The sequence below is a fragment of the Hydra vulgaris genome, chromosome 12 (genome assembly GCF_038396675.1).
Source record: "Hydra vulgaris chromosome 12, alternate assembly HydraT2T_AEP".
Lineage (NCBI taxonomy): Eukaryota > Metazoa > Cnidaria > Hydrozoa > Anthoathecata > Hydridae > Hydra > Hydra vulgaris.
The window spans coordinates 26,370,544-26,393,717 of NC_088931.1; the positions used below are offsets into that span (position 1 = coordinate 26,370,544).

Below are 23,174 nucleotides of genomic sequence, written 5' to 3' on the forward strand. Positions count from 1 at the left end.
ATTAAATGAACTTTTAAGATAAGATTACTTAGATTTAGTAGAAATTCATTTTTTTTTAGATTTGTAATCAATTTTTTGACATTTCAGTAAAAAATTTGAAAGAAATTGGACTTTTCATTCAAAAGTTATTTCAAGTTATGCTCTTGTCCGGTTACTTTTGCACACTACTGTATATAAGATCAAAGTGCCCCATAGTGCAGATCAAGGTGCCCCATATATGGGGTACCGTGATTCTTTGTAGGTGATGCTATAAAGTTGAGTTCTAACTTATTAAATATTATTTGGACCAAAATTAGGTTGTTGATTTGAATAAAGAAAGAAATATTCTTTTAAAAATATTGAAAATAGTATTGTTGTCTGCAAGGGTTTTTAAGTAATCAACCATAAACCATAAAAAGGATCAAGGTGCCCCCATCTCCCCTAAACAAGAAAAGGTTTTAAACAAAGAAGTCGGAGAAAAGAACTTAAAAAAAAAACAATCAGAAAGTTCGAATATAGTTAGAATAAAGTTAGCTAATTGATTTATGTCATCATTTAAGAAGTTAACTATGGATAAAAGTTTACCATAGAATTATTTTATATTGGTAAAAAATGGAAGTGCAGGTCAAGAAATATTCAAAAACCATTGAAACTTCTAGCTAAAGTATGAGTGGTATGCACATTTTTGAACACAGCACATAACCCATGAAAAAGTGGTAAAGAAGATGAACTAAATAAAATCATAATGAATGGCAAGCATATGCACATGTATAAGTTTGAATCAACAGTTTCAACATCAAAAGTTTCAACATCAGCAATTTCAATATCAACAGTTTTCAACATCAACAGTTTCAATATCAACAGTTTTCAACATCAACAGTTTTAATATCAACAGTTTCAATATCAACAGTTTTCAACATCAATACTTTCAATATATTTCATAAATCTTCATTATATTATTTTTTTTACTTTAATAAAAAAATATTTTTTTACCAAGATACTGGTAGTTAAAAAATTCAATAAATGAATAAAAAGTTATTGCAAAATCTACTGCCAACTATACAAATTATTTATATCAGAACTATACAAATTATTTATATCAGAACTATACAAATTATTTATATCAGAACTATACAAATTATTTATATCAGAACTATACAAATTATTTATATCAGAACTATACAAATTATTTATATCAGAACTATACAAATTATTTATATCAGAAGGTGAGTTGGAAATAAAAAGGGAGTATAGGAGTTTTTGTCCAGATCTAGTAAACCGGGGGGAGAAGAGTCTTAATAAATAAATAGGTGGGAATATTTTTTCAAATCTTATAAACAGGGAGTTTTATTGATAGAAGGTAGTGTGGCTTGTGGCCAAAATTCACATTTTAACAAATGTTTTATCATAATTTTAATAGGATTTAATTTGCTTCCATAAATTTTGTACTGTAGTAAGTACTTGGTAGTAAAACCAAAAGCTCATTTTGGACTAAATCAAAATTTATGAAATATTTTGTAGGTCAACAATTTTTATAGTCCAAATTACAATGAAAGTTTTTAGTTTTATCAGTAAGTTAATAATTTTTAAAACCTGTTTACATTGAAAGTTTTTTTTTTAATTTTGAGATTTACTAGTTAATAACAGTTTCCTTGTTAAAAACAAAAAACTTGTAAAATTTAATAAACAATTTTAATATGCTTTGGATGGGTGGGAAAATTTTCCAAAAATTAATAAATATTCTCTTCAATATATTAAGTACCTGAGAGTATAAATAGTAATAGAAACTTTTTTTATCAATATAAGAAATGTATTTTCATTGTCAAGTCACCATCTGGCCTAGCTTTTGCACAGAAATCAATAAACTAATCATTTATACTTTTATTTGCTTTATTTCATGAAAATACATGCCATATATCGATATGTTGCAATTTGAAGAATTCAGGTGCAATTCAATATGTAAAAACTGCTTTCTAGTGAATTTTGCTTTTTATCTTTTATTTCCAATAATTTTTAAGTTTTATCTCCAATAAATAAAAAAATAATTTTTTTTTTTTTTTTATTTCCAATAAACAATAAAGATTGTACAGATTTCATAATTTTCATATGCTTTAAATTTGATCAAGTTTTAATTTTTATATAACTTAATTTAATTTTGTTTAAAAAGTTAATTTTGGATTAATAGGTTCAAATCTTATTTCAATCCTTAATCCTGTTAATCATTATTATTATTAAATAAACTAAAAACATATAAAGGTTTGTTACAAATAATTTACAAATAGATTCTCGAATGTTGAGATCCTGAACTATTGTTTAGTCCACCTTCAGTCTGAGTTTTTCATACCTGTTAGACTCCAAAAAGCCTAAGGATAATTTTTTTTTTTAAAAACTCAATTTAAAATTGGTTTTATTTAAATGGGGCTCTTAAGTGAATGATAAAAGGTAAATTTTTAAAATAAACAAAAGCAAGAAAGTTTAACTTTGTAATCTTTAAAATTTAACTGTTTTTATAAAAAATTCAAAATGGATATTTATAGTGGATGAGAACAATAGGTGGCATTGTTACTTTTTGTTTAAAATTTTTTGAATAAAATAGAAGTAGTAAAACATAAAACGTCGGTTCAACACATTATGTAAAACGTTAGTTTGACAATTTATGTCAAATGTCAGTTTGACACTTTATGTAAAATGTTAATTTGACACTTTATGTAAAACATCAATTTGACACTTTATGTAAAATATCATATAATACTTTATGTAAAATGTCATTTTGAATTTTATGTGAAACATTTTTTAACACTTTAGTTATGATAAAGTAAACAAAATATGCATTTCTGATCTTGAATAAAAAAGCCTTCTCTTTTTGAGAATGCTCTTTAAAATCAGTTTTCACTAAAACTCATTTTTTATTAAAAAATTCAACAGTTACTTTATACAATAAGCAATATATCAATTATAATTATAAGACAATAAATATAGTTGTATAAATAATGGGCTCTAATTTTTAATTTCTGACATCTTTATTCTAAGTTAATCGGTGTGACGGAATAGTGTTGCAAAATTTTGATTGTCACAAAGTTTTATTGTTGCAAATTTGATTGTCAAAAATGTGAAAAAGGAATAGTGTTGCAAGTTGTCGCATGATTGATTGTCGAATAACAAAATAAGAAATAATGTCGCAAATAAGTTTAATAAATAGTGTCAAAAATAGAAAAAGGAATAATGTCGCAAAAGAGTTTAATGAATAGTGTCGAAAACAAAAAAATGGAGTAGTGTCGCAAATGAATTTAAGGAGTAGTGTTGCAAATGAATTTAAGGAATAGTGTCACAAATGAATTTAAGGTATTATTTTTGATTTTCAAATAGTTTGACATTTTTTTTGTTTTGAGGTATTAAATAATTTTTGAGAATTTTTTAAGACCTTTGTTATCCATGGTTATTCTAAACTTTAGTTTGTTTTATAAATGTTACATTTTGGGAAGTTTTTATCACAAACTTCAAATAAATGTTCCTCAAATGATAAAACATTTGTATTGTATGTATCATTTATATAAAGCATTTAATAACGACCTGTTTTTCCTGTAGTATTGAATCAGTATTATTATTTGAGGGGTTCAGTGGAAAAATGCTCTAACCCACATTTTAAAAATTTTCCATATAATCACTGCAAACAATACATTGAGTATGTAGTTTGTTGTGGAAAAAGTACCAAACCCCAAAACCCATCTATATAGTGTTGCTACCCAGTCCACCCACTAAAGCCAGCACTGCTGCTACCTATAATCATATTTACTTTAACAGAAAAACAATTTTGAATTGTGGAAAATTTGCTTATCCCACAATTAACATGGCAAAAATAAACAGTTCAGATTTCAAAGACTTTCTGATGAAAAGTTATTGTGATGATTCAGATGCAGATAACAACCCATCTTTAGTGGACCTTTTAGTTTTACCTTTTACCTTTACTAAGTATCTTAGTAAAGGTAAAAGGTAAAACAACAATAATAAATCAAAAATAAATTGATAAAACAACAAAGTAAACAATATAATTCCTTTTTAACTATTTGCGACACTGTTCCTCTTTATACTACTTGCAACACTTTTTCATTTTGACTATTTGCGATACTATAGTTGGAGAGAATTATGAGTTAACCTGGCAAAAAATAGTATAAAGCTGAAATTTAGCAGAGAGAATAAGTACAGTATTTGGATGAGCGTAAAAAAAGCCTAGTTGATTGTGTTACTTGTCAATTTTGACACCTAAAATCTAATAAACTGGATAGAAAATATTATGCTGATCATTATTTACATAAGAACTCAAACATTACATGACTCAAAAACAAATATTTTTAAAGTTATTTACGTTTACAAGTGTAAAAGTTTAACGCCTCGCCTCGTTTTTGTCTCGCAAAACTTTATTATAGGGTAAAACACTCAATGTTTGCATACAACCTAGTCTTTGCTACTTAATCTTTAAATGAAACCTGTGCCTTTAAATTTTTTGGTTTTTAAATTTTTTAAATTAAATAACTATGTAAGAGCACATGTTAGACTTAGAAAAATAGTTTATAAATTTTAAACATTTATTTATTAATGTTAGACATGAAACAATGCATTTTCATGTAATTTCAAGTAAATATTTTATTAAAACTGGTGAGCGAAAAAAGTGAAGAAGCAAATAATCAAAAGCCTGCACAAACTAATAATAATAAAAAGTATTTTACTCGATTTAATAAAATAAATTACAGTAATTTGATTTTAATGTAAAAAGTTACTCGAACAAAAATTACTTAAAAACTCGAAAATCCTTGATTAATTTATTTTAATTTACATTTAACACAAGTAACAGAAAGTTAGTGGCTCACAAACAACAGATGAAAATTGTTGCATCACTAGCTTTATATAAACATGACCTGGTTTCGATACCTGGTTTCTAAGGATTTAATAAACAGGTTTTTACAAATAAAAACAAAAGGTGCAAGCTGGTGCTAAAAAAAATTGTGCAATCTGTAATAATCAGTGATTCCTTAAAAAAACTCAAAGGTGAATCCATATTCAAAATCTGTATTTAATTTTTTTTTTTTTTTGCTGTGTAAATAAATATATTCTGTAATTAACTAACAAGATAGCAGGGGCAAGAAGAAGACTAATATGTCCTATCGTCAAGCCCTCTGATGTCTTTGGTAAATATAAGGTTTAATTTAAAAATAAGAAATTCCATTGATTTTATAAAATAAGCAAATATAAAAAAGTGATAAAATAATAAATAAAACATAATTTAAAAAAATAGCAACAAGCGCTATTCGGTTAAAATATTCTTCTAAAAAACAATTTTTATTTATTGAAAAATCATGAATTCAATTTTTTTTTAAAATACATCAAACTTCAGAACACAAAACAAAAATCTAACAATCAAAAATAAAAAGAATAACAAAGTATATCAAATAAAGACATAAATAAAGTTGAAAAGTTTCATTCGACTCCATCCTTTTTAAAATTAATATATATAAATTAATATTATTGATGTAGTAGATCAATCATAAGGATATAATGCATTTTAAAAAATAGTTTTGTGCTATATCACTCTTTAGTAATTAGGGCTGTACCGGATTTCGGCTCCGGCTCCTGCTCCGGCCTAAATCTAGCTCCTGCAAAAAGTTGGCAAATCCAGCATAATTTTAGCCGGATTTCTGAATTTTGGTCAGATATTTATTACATCTTTTTTGCCCATATTTACATGTATACTTAATATTTTATTTATACAAATCAATGTTTTTTGTAATTCTATATTCTATGAACTTCATGTTTGTTTTGGTATTTGTATTTACATTTCTTTACAATTTAATTACCTAAGCCTAATTTCAAACAACAACGCAACAATTTTGAAGGGAAGACACACAATATTCTGCAATGATGCAGGTGTAAAGACTATGAAGTCAACCCTAATCAAGTCGTTGGATGAGCGTTTTAAAGGCATTGAGGAGAAACCTCTTTATATAGTGGCGACGCTGGTTGATCCACAATTTAAAACTAAGTTCTTTTTATTACAGGCAACACTGACAGCTGAAAAAGCAAGATTGAAGTCAATCTGAACATGCTGAGCAGCAGATTGACAAAACTGAAGAAAATCCAGTAAAACAAGTCCAGCTGGATAATTCTTCTACATCATGATCATTACTCTAGTAATTTATTGATAAAATTATTCAGTCTATGCCCACTGATGGCACAGCCCATGAACAACAATTACCAACAGGCATTGACACTCAGCTAAGCCAATATCTGGAAGAACCAGAAATATATAGACACGCTGATCCACTACAGTGGCGGAGAAAAAAAGTACTATAGAATTTCTATAAACTTTTAAAACATAGCCTATAGAAACTCTATAGAATTTCTAAAAATGTTTTATAGCTGTTTCTATAAAAATTAATAGACATTAATTTCTATAGAAACTGCTATAAAACTTTTTTTTTCTATAGAAAAAAGTTATATAGGAATTTCTAGAAATTAGCAGAGATTCAATTGAAATTCTGTTGAATTCTATAGAATTTCTATAGGCCATATGTTTTAAAAGTTTATAAAAATTCTATGGAATTTTTTTTCCTGGGCACGAAACGATTGCCAGCTCTGGCAACAGTAGCTTGCATATAGCTTGCATTTATTTTGATGTGTCTCCGGACAAGTGCACCATCAGAAGGTTTGTTCAGTTTTGCTGGGGAGTTTTTATATGCTATAAAACTTTTTTTAATAACAACAATTAAGTTTAACAGAAAACAGCTCTCACTTGGTATTGAGAATAACCTATATTAATGACCATTCTCAACACCAAGTAGGGATGTACAGGATTTCGTCTCATGTAATTTTGTTTCAAAATCTGGCGCCGATTCCGGTTTGATCTGTTAGTACAAATCTGGCTCCAGCCAGATTTGGAAAAATTAAATCCGGTACAACCTTATTAGTAATAGCTGTCTAAGTTTTGCTTTAAACTCGTTAAAGATTGTTAGAATTTTAAATTCAGTTGTAAGTATTTTATTCTATGCCTTTGGTTCACTTATTGAAATTTAATTTAATTTGAATAACAAGTTAAAAAAAAATTTAAATATTAAAAAGAAAAATTTATTTTAAATAAAGCGTTAAAAAATTTTGGAATAATACTTTTATTAATTTTGAACATAACATTAGGAGATGATAAATATTTATTTGGTAGATATTTAGTATATTCAACTTAATAAATAAAGGGATAGTGTATAGCGGCTTTGATTGGATACAATTCTGATTGCATGTTTTTACATATTAAAGAGTTTTTTCAATTCATTTTTATTGGTGCCATGCTATGTTACTGTAATTAAAATATGAATGAATAAAAAAGAAATTTTAAATCTAATACTACTGTAAAATTTGTTTAGACCTCGAAAGTTCTTAAAGTTTTACGCGTTTCTCATGGAGAAAACATATTTGTAAAACATCTTTATAAAAATAAATGACGTTTTATCTTAAAACAGATGACAATAAAAGCATACAAATCTTCAAAAAGTGACCTATTTGATATTGAACTCACTACTTTTATTCCTGACTAAGTTATTTAAGTTGGACGGTAAACCCATTATATCGCATGCTGAGGAAATTATAAAATCTTATCCGAATTATGTCACATCATTATTTGCAAATAAGTACTGTAAAATCCTGTAAACTCTGACCCTGGAGAATCGGACTTTTACTAAGTTGGACAGATTTTCAATTCCCCTTGAACTTTCTCTATCAACTTAGTAAAAAATCATCCACTTTAGTTGTACCCTGGTTAAATCGGACCATTTGCTAACTCATGCTATTTTTTTAGGTCCCTTCAGCAAAATACTTCGCTTAACTAGGACTTTTATTTTGAACTGCATATAAGTGCACATAATACAATAATAAAATTTTAAGGAAGTCAAAAACATTAATTAAAATTTGAAACTTGAAATTAGATAAGTATTGCATCAAATATAATTCATCACACTAAAGATTTTCATGTACTTTTTTGATTATCTGTAAATCTCTTATTTCAATGATAATTTTGTTGATATCCTATTGATATTTTTTATGTCATTAATCAGGATAAGTCAGACATTTTCTAAAATTCCAACATACCAAGAGCTTTTGCTTAACTGGGACATTCATCACGTTGGACTATATATCTATTACCTTTGAGAGTTTGACTTAAAAGGATTCTACTGCACTTTTTTTTGCATTTTTGTTTAGCTGCTATCTTTTTTCTAAAATTTGAGTTTACATTTTTTCTATTTTGGATTTTGTAAAATTTTATGACACAAAGAAAGTAAACTTGGATACATTTTGTGCGCCAATGAAAATAATTTTCAAGTTTATAAACTTTTATTCCAGATTTTATAAGAGTATAATCATAACAACAGTTTTGTTACCAGCAATGGGTTTATTAAAGCAAAAATATCATGATGCGAAGACTAGGGTCACTTTTTACCCAGTGGCTATGATAAATTAAATATGACCTTTTTTGTATCAGAATCTTGGGAAATCATTATAAAAACTGCAAAAAGTGAATAACCTAGATTCTTATAATTTTAATTACCTGTTATCTTCTCAATAATTAAATAATTGCTTTTTAAATTGATTGTATATTATTTAATATTTATAAATTCAGTATATTATTTATCTATTCAGTAACAAAACAGAAATTAAAAAACAGTTTCAGAAGCAATAAATGTTTTACAATTAAATAGTTTTAAACTTTGTGTTCTGTTATCTCATTTCAATATATTTATTGTATAAGTCAGTTTGGCGCTAAGTCATTCATTTCTTAAGGCTTTAAAAAATAAAGAATAAGGAATAACTTTAAATTTTTTTTCTTCAGTTCATATTCAATATTACATATATATCTTCTATTGATGTATATAAAGATTTATTGAAATCCTGATTTCGCTTGTAATTATCTCTACAGCAGTTGTTATAAACTACATTTTTAGTAAGATCTTTATTTTTTTGATACAATAAAAATCTGTAAAATAAAGTAAATTATACTTTCCAGATTGTTCTCCAAAAAAATTTTTGTTTAAAAAGACTTAGTAGAGTATATAGTGGATAAATATATTACAAAGCTCATTCAAACAAGATGTTGACAAAACTTTTGACAACATTTTGACAACATGACTAAAAGTTTATCGCAGCAAAACGTTGAATGGAACTTTTACACTTTTAATTGTGAATAATTTTTCAATTAATTGCTTTTAAGTCATAGTTCTTATATAAATATTGATCAAGATAAAAATTTTGATTTAACCGTATAAATTTTTTAAGATTTTAGAGGTTTTAAAATGGCCCTTTATTTGCCCCTGAAATAGCCCAAAAGTGATATTATTGTAGTACAATCAACTGGGTTTTTTTTTACTTTCCATTTTTACTATTTGCAACACTATTTCTTTTGCTATTTGCGACATTATTCCTTTTTTTTGTTTTGTTTTCAGCACTATTAATTAAGTTCTTTTGCGACACTTCCTTTTTTTTATTTTTGACACTTTTTATTAAATTCATTTGCAACACTATTCCTTTTTTTTGCGACATTAGACCTTTTTAATATAGTCGACACTATTCTGAAATTCATTTTTCAACATTATTCCTGTCACCCAGTTAATCTACTTGATTTTAGACTGTGAAAAGTTATTTTATTAGTTTACATTTTCATGGCTTTACATTCCATGCTTAAATTGATAAATTTAACCATGGGTTGTAAAACCATAGAAGCATGAATGATTCAAATTTGATTTGAAGAACCATATTTTGTTTTACTTAAAGTAATCTTCAGACAATCACAAGCAATAAATTTGAGACAATAATACTTCATGTTTTTTTTTTTATGCTTAAAACTCCATGTAAACCAAAAATAAAAAGCCCATGTGGGATCCTCACAAGTAGCAAAAAAAAAAACTTAGAAAGTTCTGAAATGTTTCATATTTAAATCTTGTCTTAATTAATTCAGAAATTATTACTGACCCATTTGTTGTAAAGATAGTTTTTATCATTTTCAGAGTAGTTTTGAGTAAGGGAGGTGTGGGTATTAAGGCCCATCTAACAGACTTTTGGTTATATAGGCCTTAAAGTTAAGTTTAAAAAATATTTTTGATTGCTGCTTAAGATTAATCATTCCTTGATGTAAAAATGATATTTGTATATTGAGAAATTAATTATAACAAAAGTTATTCATGTTTTAACATGCCTTAAGTGGGCCTTATTACCCCCTAGGGGGTAATAAGGCCCACTTAAAAATAAAAAAATGTTACCCCCTAGAGGGGTAATAAGACCCATGTAAAAAATACAAAAAGTAAAGAAAGAAAAAACAGAAAAAAGTTAGGAATCATTCTTTTAATGCATAGTTTATCTCACATTTATAAAATAATAAGTAATCTTGCATATTTATATACTTCAAAAGAACCAATTTTTTACACAACAGTGAATAACAACAGAAAAATAAAAAATTCAATAAATAAATGTTACAAAGAAAATCATTAATCTTCACAGAATGGACATACTAACTCCTCCTCATCTTCAGAATTATACCCCATGCATGCCCATGTTGAGGGACTGAGTTGATTGACTGAAACCATATGTAGATATGTAATTTTTAGTGGGCCTTGTTACCCGCTTTGGACCTGCCATATTTATGGATAAAGTATCTTTTTGTTTCAACACGTGCATAAATATTACATGTTGAGTAATGATAATTAATACTTAATGCAAATAAATGCACTTGAAAAAAATAGAAGCATTATAAAATATTTTAAAATGTGAAAATACATACCTTAAAAATTAGACTTGAGCAGTTATTGACGAAACCAACAAAGTAATCTGGCTTTGTCGAATGCACAGTAGGCTAATTTTTTTTCCTGCCAGTGATAAAACCAGATAACTCTAATAATTTAATGTTGAAAAAAGTTTTGCATTTTATATTTTCCTGTAGTTTAAACTAGTGGACCTTATGATCCATTAGGCCTTAATACCACACCCACCTTATGACCATTTAAACATTCATAAAGTTTGTGAAAATATATTTTAGACTTAAAGGTGGTTTTGTACTAAACCATATATAAATAACAAAATATACACATACAAAATTGCGAAACAAGAGTTCTACAATAACATGTTAAGGTTTTGGAGTACTTTATGCTGTTTTGAGTGTCAACCTTGAATTTTGAGAAAAAGAACAATACATTAGAAAAAACATTTTTTTTTTTTTTAGTTGCTTTTTTTGTTGACTTGAAATGTTCATTTTGCTTTCCCAAACCCAAACTTTCAGTCTATGTATGGTCTGTGCATGTCCTGAAACCCTTATACTTTGGTTATTTTAATTGGCCAGTGAAAATTATAATTTTGCACTGGCTGAAAAATGATAGCCAGTGCGTAAAAAGTTAAACACTGACTATCATTTTTAGTTAAAATATTTGGTTCATTTATAATTAAACTTTTTAGCAATGTGCAAACCTGGTACTTATTCTGCTAATGGCTTGGAAGTTTGTTATGCTTGTCCAATTGGGACTTATCAACCTATGAGAATGAGTACAAATTGCATTCCCTGCCCACCTGGTAAAGTGAACTCTAATGTTGGATCTACAACTCAGGATGATTGTTTGTTAGGTGAGAATTAAATATAGTTATTTTAAGTTGATTTTAATTTTTAAATTAAAATTATTATATGTATTTTTATGCACATAATTCAATAATTTGTTTTGGTGTATCAGTTTTAAAATCTTTATTTAGCTGGGTTAGATATCATCATACGATCTGAGGGATGTGGAGATCCTGACATAACCAAAGCTTGTGGAATTTCAACCATTTTAGTAAATAGCGTCCAATACAGCTTGATGAAAAGAGGAATGAACTTTGTTGCTGTAAATGCGTACACTGGTATGAATCATTATTTATAGCTAGATAAGTAGCTACATAAAGTTATAGTTATCATTTTAAAATTACATGATATATATATATATATATATATATATATATATATATATATATATATATATATATATATATATATATATATATATATATATATATATATATATATATATATACAGAGATGTAGTCAAGACATTAAAGACCAAGACATTTGAGCTTAAAACAAATACCAAGACTTAAGACTTCAAGACCAATACCAAGACTAAGACATTATAAATTTACCCCAATACCAAGATTTTCAAAGTTTTCACAAGACCAAACTCAAGACTTTCTTCTTAATTTTGGTGTTGTGAAAATTTTTTACTTGTGAAAAACTACTTAAAATCATAAATCATGACAAAATTTTCAAAAAAATAAGTTTTTGCTGATTTTTTATAAAATCTTTTGTTATATTTTTGTAGGTTTTGTGTGTTTATTACAGAAAGTGTTAAAATAAACTAAAAGCACTTAGCAAAACCTAAGAATTTTATAGTTTAATACAATAAGACTCATGATCACAGTAGCAGAACTCCCATTTGGCTGAGTAGGCTGAAACCTAGGGCCCCCAAGAGAAAAGGGGCCAAAATGAGAAAGAGTCCCAGCACCAAACTACAAACTAATGTCTGCATGTGCTGCGCTAAAAAATAAGTTAATAAAAATTAATCCAAAAAAAACATGACTGAAAATATTTTAGACAAAACATACTTTATAAATAGCTGCAAGCTGTTTATAAAGTATGAAAAAGTCAAATGAGTCTTGCAATGTGGTTTTCAAAGCCATAATCCATTTCTCTGCAGGGAAACATCGTTAAACAGGTACTAAACCTAAATTCTAAAACTGTTTCTTGCCATGGATATTTACATTTAAATATGTATATTCATCTAAAGTTAAGCAAACTTGTGTTCCATCTTCTTTGAAATTAATATAATCCTGCATTATTTTAGCCCGCATTTTTGTGCGTATTCTAAAACTACTTTGTGAATTAAGTTAAATGATTTTGGTAACACATAATCTTGAGTGCCTCTAGCCAAAAAAAAATTTCACAAATTGATGGTGTACAGAAAACTTTGAATGACATATTATCCACTTCGGGTGCAATCTGAGCAAAACAAAAACAATACAAAACAAAAACGTAAAACTTAATAAGACTACAAGAGTTTATTATTAATTTATTTCCAAATAATAATATTGTTTTTCAGAAATATATATTATATAAATACAAACTTTTTAACGCTAAAATTCATTTTTAAGCAATCTAAGCACATTTATTTTTTTAAATATTTTTTGTTAACAAATTTTATCTTGTATTTCTTTGAAATTTATTTTAAAAGTTTGGGACTTATAAATATAATTAAAAATGTCTGGAAGTAAATATTTAAGTGGTAGTCAAAAACAAAATATGAATGAACATAAGGTTAAAACATCAAAATTTCCAAAATTAACCAGCATTTTCCCATCCAACTCTGTCAAAGTAAGTGTATCATTTAAGGAAATGACATGTTTGGAAGAGATAAATGTAACTGACAATATAGAACTAACTAGATACGAAAATCTTATTCAGGACAGAGACAAGGACTGCATTTAAGAAGAGATAAAAATATTGTCTGAAATTACTAGTATTATTGATGTAAGAGTAAACTATAGCAATATAGGATAGTGGTCAAAGTTAATTAGTTCTAAGTAAGTTGATATTTGCCTAAGCTGATTATCTTTGTTTTTCGTTTACCATGCAAATTGTTTCCTCATTCAGGAAACATTGCTGCGTTGGTATCTGATGGTTGTAAAGATTGGAAAAACATAAGAAAAATTCTTGTATCCAATGAAGAATCTGATGACCATAGGAAAGCGATGATCTACCTCACACAAAAATCAAATAAAAGCACAATAAATATGATAGAGTTAAATGAACAGACTTCTAAAGCTAATTTTAAAATTTTTATTTTAAAATTTTAAAAATGATTCAAAATAGTATTTAACAACTAATAAATATAATTACTAGTTTAAAATGAGTGGTAGCAGCAACATATAAAAATATTTTACCCTTATTGTAGATTCCACACCAGATATTGCTCATACAGATCAGCTGGCTATAGTATTAAGATGCATTTATAACAGAAAAATATTTGAACAATTTACAACCTTTCTACGGATTGAAAATCACACCAGTGTTTTACAATGGTGTTTCAGTTTTTTACGAATGCAAGTGTTCCTATTGAAAACACCCGTAGGCAATCTACGATAACGCTTCAAATATAAGTGGAGAATATACAGGCTTACAAGCACGAATAAACAGAATGAATGCATTACCAAATTTGTCCTTTGTGCAGCGCATTCTTCAAATTTGATTAGAGTAGAGGCAATTTGCATTGTAATGGAAATATTTCAGAATATTTTGGTAGTATTCAACACATTTACATTTATTTCTCTGCATCCTCACACCGTTCAAAATTTTTTAGTGAAAAAGCATCACAGGCAATTTCACTAATAAAATTAAGCACCACTTGATGCTCTCATTACAAGTCAGCTGATGTGGTTAAAGTTAGCTAACTAAAAATACTCTATACCCTTATATATATATTTGATGAAAATTCTGAAAGAGTAGAATGTAAATTTGAGGCAAAAAGTTTATATAAAAGAAGCAGGAAACAGCAGTTTTAACTGTGGAAATTTTAAATATGGAAACAATCTTAGAGCAATTTAATAAAGTTCTTTACATGAAGATTCCTAGCCGAAATTAAAAGTCTTTAAAAGAACAAAGTAGCAAATTACACATGAATAATACAATAATGCTATCACAAATTGCACAGTGCACTGTTGCAGTCGATTGTTGCAGGCTACAAAAAATCTTTAATATCATTAATATCTTGCGGCTGTGGCGCAGTGGTTAGAGCACTTGATTTAGAAGCAAGAGATCCAGGGTTCGAAGTGAGCTCTGGGCATATTTTGCATCATCAGTAAGGAAGGAGACATGAACTTCTTAATTAAATGCTCCTTTGGCCATGCTCTGTGATAAGACAGTTAAGTAATCTTGGGGCACCTAAAGCAAAAATTAAACAACAACAGACAACTAACAGGATTCCTATATTGTTAAAAGGAAAATATACCAATAAAAACGATGCAAGATTATCACACTGTGTAACTAAGAATAGCACATATAACAGACGTGGCAGGCTTTTTTTTTTGCAATTATAGTAGCCAGATACTATAGTTTCAAAAAAATAACATTAAGTAAAGTTTACATATTCTATATAAGTATTTCATTTAAGAAGTAAATCAGACAATTATGTATCACTTGATTTCATAACTTATATAACACTTTAACTCTAGTAGTAACAATTTATTATTAATTACTAACCCATTCATTGTGTTGATATTTTTTGAAATTATCATGAAAGTAGAAGACAGTTAAATATGAGTCCCGAGACATCTCAAGATCTAGACTCGAGATTCACATTTCTGTGTGTATACACACAGAAAGTAGTATATATATATATATATATATATATATATATATATATATATATATATATATATATATATATATATATGTATATATATATATATATATATATATATATATATATATATATATATATATATATATATATATATATATATATATATATGTATATATATATATATATATATATATGTATATATATATATATAAATATATATATATATATATATATATATATATATATATATAAATTATGTCAGTGTATTCTACAAATAAAGTGCTCAATGTTCTTAAGGAACAGAGCAATAATAAATTAGTAAAAACACTTATCTAACTTTTATCTTCTACAGCATGTTTTGCCATCAGTAGGCTTATCAGGAAGAATGTCTAAACATCAAAAAGTTCAAATTATAGAAAAATTATTTCACAGGAAGTTGGGAATTGATATAATTAATTATGTAATAACTGTAGTATTTTGCAACCAGGAAGTTTCATCAACTACATTAAATAATTAAAAAATCATGAAAAGAATTCTTTAGAATTAGGGTAATTTTAGACTGGTTATTTGTTTTTATAATTTTTTAAAAGAAACTTATTTTCATGTCTGCATTTAGAAATTAATTCATTTAATTAATTTAATTTTTTATTCAGTAAATTTTCTTGATCTAAATGTATAATAATTTCAAATTTTTCTTGTAAACATAGTATAGAATGGACCAGTTTAATTTGAAATTAAAATTTATTTTTTATTAACTGGTCCATTCTAAAAACTGCGCCTGCCTATAATAACATTTCCAAAAAATGTATACTATGTTTACAAGAAAAATTTGGTATCAATTTTTCTTTTTTTTCCAAAAAAGAAAAATTGGTACCCAATTATTTCTATCTTTACACTCTTAATGCACAAATCACCTTGATATTCTCAGCAAATCTCATACACCAATTATTTTCACCCGTTTGCAACTTAAGCTTTGTAGCCTACGTTTTACTGCTACACCTCACAACAAAACTAAACTTATGTTCCTATAATCTATATTGAGGCAGTTTAATATGTTAGAAGTGAGTTCTCCAAAATTTAGACCCGACATCAAATGCACTAGTGTAAAATGCATAAAATTATGCAAAGCTAGTATTCAGAAAAAAATTAGGGTTTTCAACCATTTTGTAACCAACCATCAAAATTAGGATTCGTATTTTTTCAAACGACAAGGCCTTACATAAATCTCGCAGCAAAGTTGTTTTTAAATAGTTGTTCAACTTAAAACATGCAAAATGTTGTATTGTAAAATAAAATAAAAATTTTGTTTTCCAATTTCTAGAAATTAAAATATTTTTGATTTTAGCCAACCGTATTTTGACATTATGTTTTTAGGTTAAAAAATAAAGGTAACATATTGATAATAAAGTTGATCAAACAGGTCAAATCTGTTGCAAACTTTATACAATGCTGTTGCAAACTGTTATCAAACACTATTGCAAATTGTAAAAATATTTAGTCATTATTAGTGACATATTCATGTCTAAGGATGATTTTTATGTCTTCTAATTTTTTCCTAGGAAAATTAATTGAAAGTGTTGCATTCGATTGGCACGAAGACTTTTTAGCATGCGAAAAAACCTATACTTGGGTGGAAAAATTACAGAACAGGTTCTAGGAAACTATGTTTCCATTTTTTTTATTTTTTTTTTTATTATAGGCTTTATATTTAGTCTAAGAAAATTAAAAAATTATTTAATTAAAAAATTAGATTAAATTTTCTTAAAAATTAAAATTTTATAAGTTTTAGAGTTTAATTTTTTTTTATTTTTTATGAGGAGGAAAGACAACTGTCACTTTTCAGTGACAGTCGTCTTGACAATTTGTTGTGACAGTTGTAAGACAAAGTTTTATTATGGTTTTCCTAAAGTTGAAATTTTTATTGATATATTTTTTTTCTTTTTAGCTCTATCGTTTTGGTTGCTGCACAAGATGACGTCACTAACGTTGCGTTTAACAAGTGTTTCGCTGCCCTTCAAGTTCTTGGTGGAAAGCCTCCTTTTCAAAGAGAATACCGGTCCTCTTTTGCAATGATTGGCTTTAAAGGTATGCAATCTGAAACAATGATTGAGCAAAAAAAAAACGGTTTTGGCATGGGTTCAACAACGATTACTAAAAACATAAAGTTACTAATGAAAAATTAAAATACAAAAGGTTTTTTTTGGTTAAATTTATTGTAATATCACTTTTTTTTGATTTACCAACTCTTTTTTTTTTAAGATTTTTTTTTTAAATTAATAACGGTGTGGATAAATAAAAGCATCATTTTAAGTATAAATATTATTTAAATCGATTATATTTTTATTTTTTGTTTTATGCATATCAAAGTAGTTAAGATAAAAGCAATATTAGATAAATTTTTTGATTGTAAAACAAATTATTTAATGTAATGATAATACGCTTCGATGTTTTTTTTTTCTTTTTCTTTGAAAAACATTTTTAACTTCTGGAAAAGATTAGTTAAATATATTAGACTGAAAATTTTAAAAATAATATGAGTATAAAAGATTTTTAAAAAGTTTGTTAAAAGGGATAGAAAAAAATAAAACAAAATAGGAGTTGAATCTAGTGTTGTCAGATATCCGGCTTTTACGAAGGAGAACATAGTAAAAATCATTATTTTTATAGCTTCGGCACTGTGTTTTCCAACATCAAACCCGGACATCTGGCAACCCTAGTTATACCTAACACTCGTTTTGAATTCTTTGTAATATTTTTTTCTAAAAAGTTTGTATTTCTTACACGAATCAATCACGTTGATGTATCGCAATCATGCTTGATCGACTTATTGTAAAACGAATATATCAAACAATTAAATTACATTTAATTTCTTTATTTAGGTTAATATTGTTTTGTTACTGTTATCAATAAACATAAATCATTTTATTAAAAAATGGTTATTGTCTAATGAAATATTAAATACTAAAAAAAAACAGTTTTCAAAAAAATTTATTAAATCAAAAAGTTATTTACGTAGTTTGAAAAAAAGTGGTTAAATTGTATTTTATGACGTAATAGAGACTCGTGTTAAGTAGTACAGACTTTCGTAAAAAAGTATGTGAAACCCAAATACTCGATATCTGCGTACAGTTGTCCAACAAGTTTATTCACTTTTTGTTTTTAATTATTGGATTTTTTTCAAAAAAAAATTACTCAAAAATTTTGTCTTTTTTTTTAATAAAAATTACTTAAATTATTTATCTTGTTTTTCTTAATTTGTTTAAACTTTTTCTTTATTCTTTAAAATAATTTCCTTCATTTTTTATTCGCTCTTTTTTTTTTTTACCGTCAATGGAAAGTAAAAGAATTAAATCTTTATTTGCAATGTCATTGCAAAGAATGTGAAAAAATAAGTTTTGCATTAGGCCTGGGTTAACTCTGACTACCGTTTTCAATATTTGATACGGTTGATCATAATACGAAAAATAAAATATAACGATTTACACAATAAAGTCATAACATTCTTTAAAAGTTATTTGACTAATCGTAAGCAAGTTGTATATAAAAATAATGGCCATTAAAGTGAAAACATAAATATAACCTGTGGTGTTCCATAGGGTTCTATTGTTAGACTGATACTATTGTTATCTTAGGAAAAGACCTAAATAAAGCGTCTAACTTGATAAGTATGCTTTCAGATAACACCAATCTATTCCAATCCCATACTTATATTTACAAACTTTTTTCAACTTTTTATTAATGAACACAATTCTAATTGGTTGAAATTTAACAAATTAACACTAAATACTAGCAAAACTAAAAAGATTCTTTCTCATTCCCTCTTATTTAAACCATTTTCTTTCATCAAAATATTTTCTATCAAATAACACGCTTCAAAATTCTATTGATAAAACTGTTATAATAAGAGATTCTGTTATAAGATTTGTAGGTGTTTATCTTGATGAGAACATTACTTGAAAAAATCATATTGATCAAGTAAGCACCAAAGTTGCCTAAATATGGGCATTTTATATAGTAGCGGATTAAGGGATTTTGGGCTTAGTGCAGAGGTACTTTAAGCAGAGGGCCGCGTTTAGGCCAATAAAAAAATGTATTGCTATAAGTTATAGATTGGTTTTTTGTTTAATTTAAGAAGTTTAAATTTTGTTTTAAATTAAGAAATTACTTGCTTTATACCGGTTTTTGCATCTAATCTGGCAGTTTTTTGCAGTAAATCTGGCGATTTTAAAATTTATATTAATTTTATTATGCATGTTATGAATTGCTTAAACGATTAATAATAAAAAATATTCAAGTTCGAAATAACTAATTTTTTTAAAATTACGACTTTTATTTTCTATTAATGTCATCTGCATTAATAGCTTGTGTAAGAAAAGATTTGCAGCGTCTCACGAAGTTTGAAAGACTGTGTTTAGTAATATGTTCTCAATCGTTTCTCATTCGTTCTAATAAACTGTTATTTCTTATTGGAGCTATTTGCTCTCTTATAGTATTTTTAATTTTTGAGATCTCTTCACAAGGGTTCAGAAAAGGTGGGTGTTGGGGTAAAAAGTGAATATCATAGGGATAACTTAAAAAAATGGATAATAAATAATGAAAGTTAACGTTGTCCATCACCAAAGTAAACTGTTCTTCCTCCCCCAAAATACTTTTAAGTGTATTTAAGAACCCTTTAAAGTTATCTGCCAACCACCCTACGCCAATTAATGCTTCCCTGTGGACTATGTTAAAACAATTTAAAGCTTGATGATAATAAACGTTGATTTGGGGTTGTTCCTCGGAGACAGTATTCGCGCTTTCTTATAGTATAAAGATTGGACGGGCTTTCATCAATATAAATGATATTTCTGTAACGTTGTGGAAATATTAAGTTTAAATACCATAAAACATATGTTTTTCTTTTTTCTTTTATCTCTGCAGTAGTATTTATTTTTTAACTCTTTATTTAGGTGCCCCAAGAAGTCCTTACGGTCTTATCACAAAACACCGCGGAAAAGCATTTAGTTGGAATTTCACGCCCCTTTCCTGACGTTTCTGATGCAAGTGCGCTACCACTGCGCCACAGCTGCTGTGACAGTACTGCGTCTTTAACCAATGGGTTTTAAAATTTTATATGTATAAGTTAATTTTTTCAACTTATCTCCGTAATGTAGACATAAAGAGACATTGACATCAATTCCAGTTCTACCTTTATCTCCTGTAGATTATAGTTTCTATTATCTCCAATTAAGTCATGTAGCTTATTTCTTATTTCCTCAGCACAACCTGACTGTCGAAAACCACCTCTAAAACCAGGATTGATATTGCCTGTTGATATATATCAACGGACAAGGAGTCATATTGAAGTCTCACGAGTTCCGATACTTTTTTTGTACACTTTTCCCTTCGTTAATTACGAAATTACTGACCAAGTTTCTTACTTCAACATTAATTTCTATGTATTGTCTTCGTGAGTTATTCATTTTAGCTTTTTAAAAAATTAAAGAGAAAACGGGCTTAAATTGTGAATAAGGAAGTTAAACTAAATGAAGCAATAAAAGTAAAACTATTTGTCATGATAAAGAAAAACCACCAGAATGAATGCAAAAAACCGCTAGATTAAATGCAGAAAACCGTCAGATTAAATGCAAAAAACCATCAGATTAAATGCAAAAACCGGTATTATGCAATATTAGTTGAAAACTCATTTATGCTTCATTTTAATAGGTATTTAATAAAATACTGTTTACACATACCTTTAATTACTAAAATTGAGTTGAATGTAAAAAAATTTAATTACAAAATGTTAAAATTTTTCTTGGTTTAGTGTTCTATTGTAATTTTGATGAATTATAATTGCACATGTCAGATGTCACGTCTGATAAACCTGTTGAAAGTCATGTATTAATATATGATTACTCTTTAATTTTTAAATGGCGCAAAGTACTAACCAAAACAGCTATTTTTATATATAAATATAATAATTCGTTAAAAAGCTTGAAGAAATATTCTCTTTAATTGGAAGTCCAGTTTTCCTTCTAACGGAAAACAAAAATTTCAGCCCAACACCTTAACAAGTTTTAATGAAGAATGGTATGTTAATTTGGAATATTGAACAATCTATCGAGTTAACAGTATCGGTCAAGGTAACGGTATAGTTGAACGCATACAAAGAACGGTTTAAAGATCAGTAGCCTGCTTACATTGTTTGATTGCTCTGGCAGTGTTTCCATGCAATCATCCGACTCTACTGAAAGTAGAGTCGGATTATTGCATGGCAATCATCCGACTATCATCCGAATCAAACCGTAATATCATCCGACTCTACTGAAAGCCCATCTCAGCAATTCAAGAGAAAACCAACTTGTTTTGTTCTAGGTGTCGATACACGGAGGAAAGCAGACGAAAATGACGTAAACTTAAATTTGTATATGGTGACAATGTTTAGGTAAAACCAACTTAAGAAACAAAATGAGACTTACGGAATTCAAATGAATACTTAACAGTGTTCTTTATAGACCAAAAGATATAACTAAAATGCTAAAGGAAAATTCAAAAATGATTTCGTTCAAGTTCAAAATAATTCTCAAGTGCATAACGAACAGTAAGATCCCCACAAAGATTAAACTTGTGATTTACAGGGTTATTTATAATTATATAGCAATTTATTAATAGTTATATAGCAGTTTATTAATAATTATATAGCGGGTCGTTTATAATTATATATAATTCATAAAATACTTTTCTTAGTTAAAATTAAGTATCAAATTTTAACACATTTTTATCCCCGGTGGCATATATTTATGTTTAAACGGCATAAACACACACACACATATCCATTCTGGATATGTGTGTGTGTGTTTATACATATTTTAGGAGAAATACTGTAACAATGGGAACACCTGAAGCCAGTATATTTACTGTACCTTGTGCACAAAAATCTAGAGAATCATTTTTAGAATTCACGAGTAGAATGAAATGTAAAAGAGTTGATAATCTTCAGAAAAAAGAACTGGAAGAACTTCAACATGCTGTAAAAAGGTTTGCATCTAATCCCTCTACTGGACCCAGGTCTACTTTATATGGTCCAAATTTATAATTGCATACTTTTTGCAGTTTGAGACTAACAGACAGAACATGGGCTGAATTTAAGAAAATTGTTACAAAAAATCATTATCTTGTTCCTCCAGGTTCAACCAAATTAAAAAAATACAAAAAATTGACATATCCAGAGCAGGTGGAATATTCAGAAAATGAAGTAAAATGTAGTCTCTTCAATATTACCAAACATTCAGTTTCTAGAGTGTTTGAGTATCTTTTAGAGGATGAAGCTAGTTCTATTAAATTTTTGCACAGGAGGAATGTGATAACATATATGTTATTTGCAAAGTGGGAGGTGATGGTCAGAGTGACCAATCTGAGTTTCAGAATGCAGCAACTCTAAAGTGAGGTGTGGATGATTCCACTGTGCATAATATAGTGTTTGTACTATTGGAGATTCGAAGTGGGAAAAAGATAATATAGAAAAATTGTAATCCAAATAGTCCAGATGCAGCCTATCATCTTATGTTTTGTTTTGCCAAAGAGACTGCTAGTTTTATTTAAGAGAAGTTTGAACATTTACAAAATGAAATTTTGTCTTTAGGGAATATTAAGTTTACTCTTCATGACAATACTTATGTTATAAATTCAAGTTTGTCAACTACTTATATCAAAAGGAATGATGGTAAAACACCTAATGCTGTGGTATTAAAAATACTTTAAAAAAATTTAGCATCTCAGTGCTGTCATGTATGTCAAGCAAGTCCTAAGGAG

At 27.4% G+C, this 23,174-nt stretch overlaps 1 protein-coding gene across 1 annotated transcript in view; it reads left to right on the forward strand.

The window, feature by feature from the left end:
• Window positions 1–17,823, forward strand: part of LOC100206379 (sushi, von Willebrand factor type A, EGF and pentraxin domain-containing protein 1) — an 83,101-nt gene extending 65,278 nt beyond the window's left edge. The window contains exons 14-17 of the mRNA XM_065811671.1: window positions 11,455–11,619; window positions 11,743–11,889; window positions 16,940–17,030; window positions 17,326–17,823. Coding sequence (XP_065667743.1) covers window positions 11,455–11,619; window positions 11,743–11,889; window positions 16,940–17,030; window positions 17,326–17,563 — 641 coding nt within the window. The 3' untranslated portion in view covers window positions 17,564–17,823. The remainder of the gene's footprint in view (window positions 1–11,454; window positions 11,620–11,742; window positions 11,890–16,939; window positions 17,031–17,325) is intronic.
• Window positions 17,824–23,174: the final 5,351 nt, after the last annotated feature.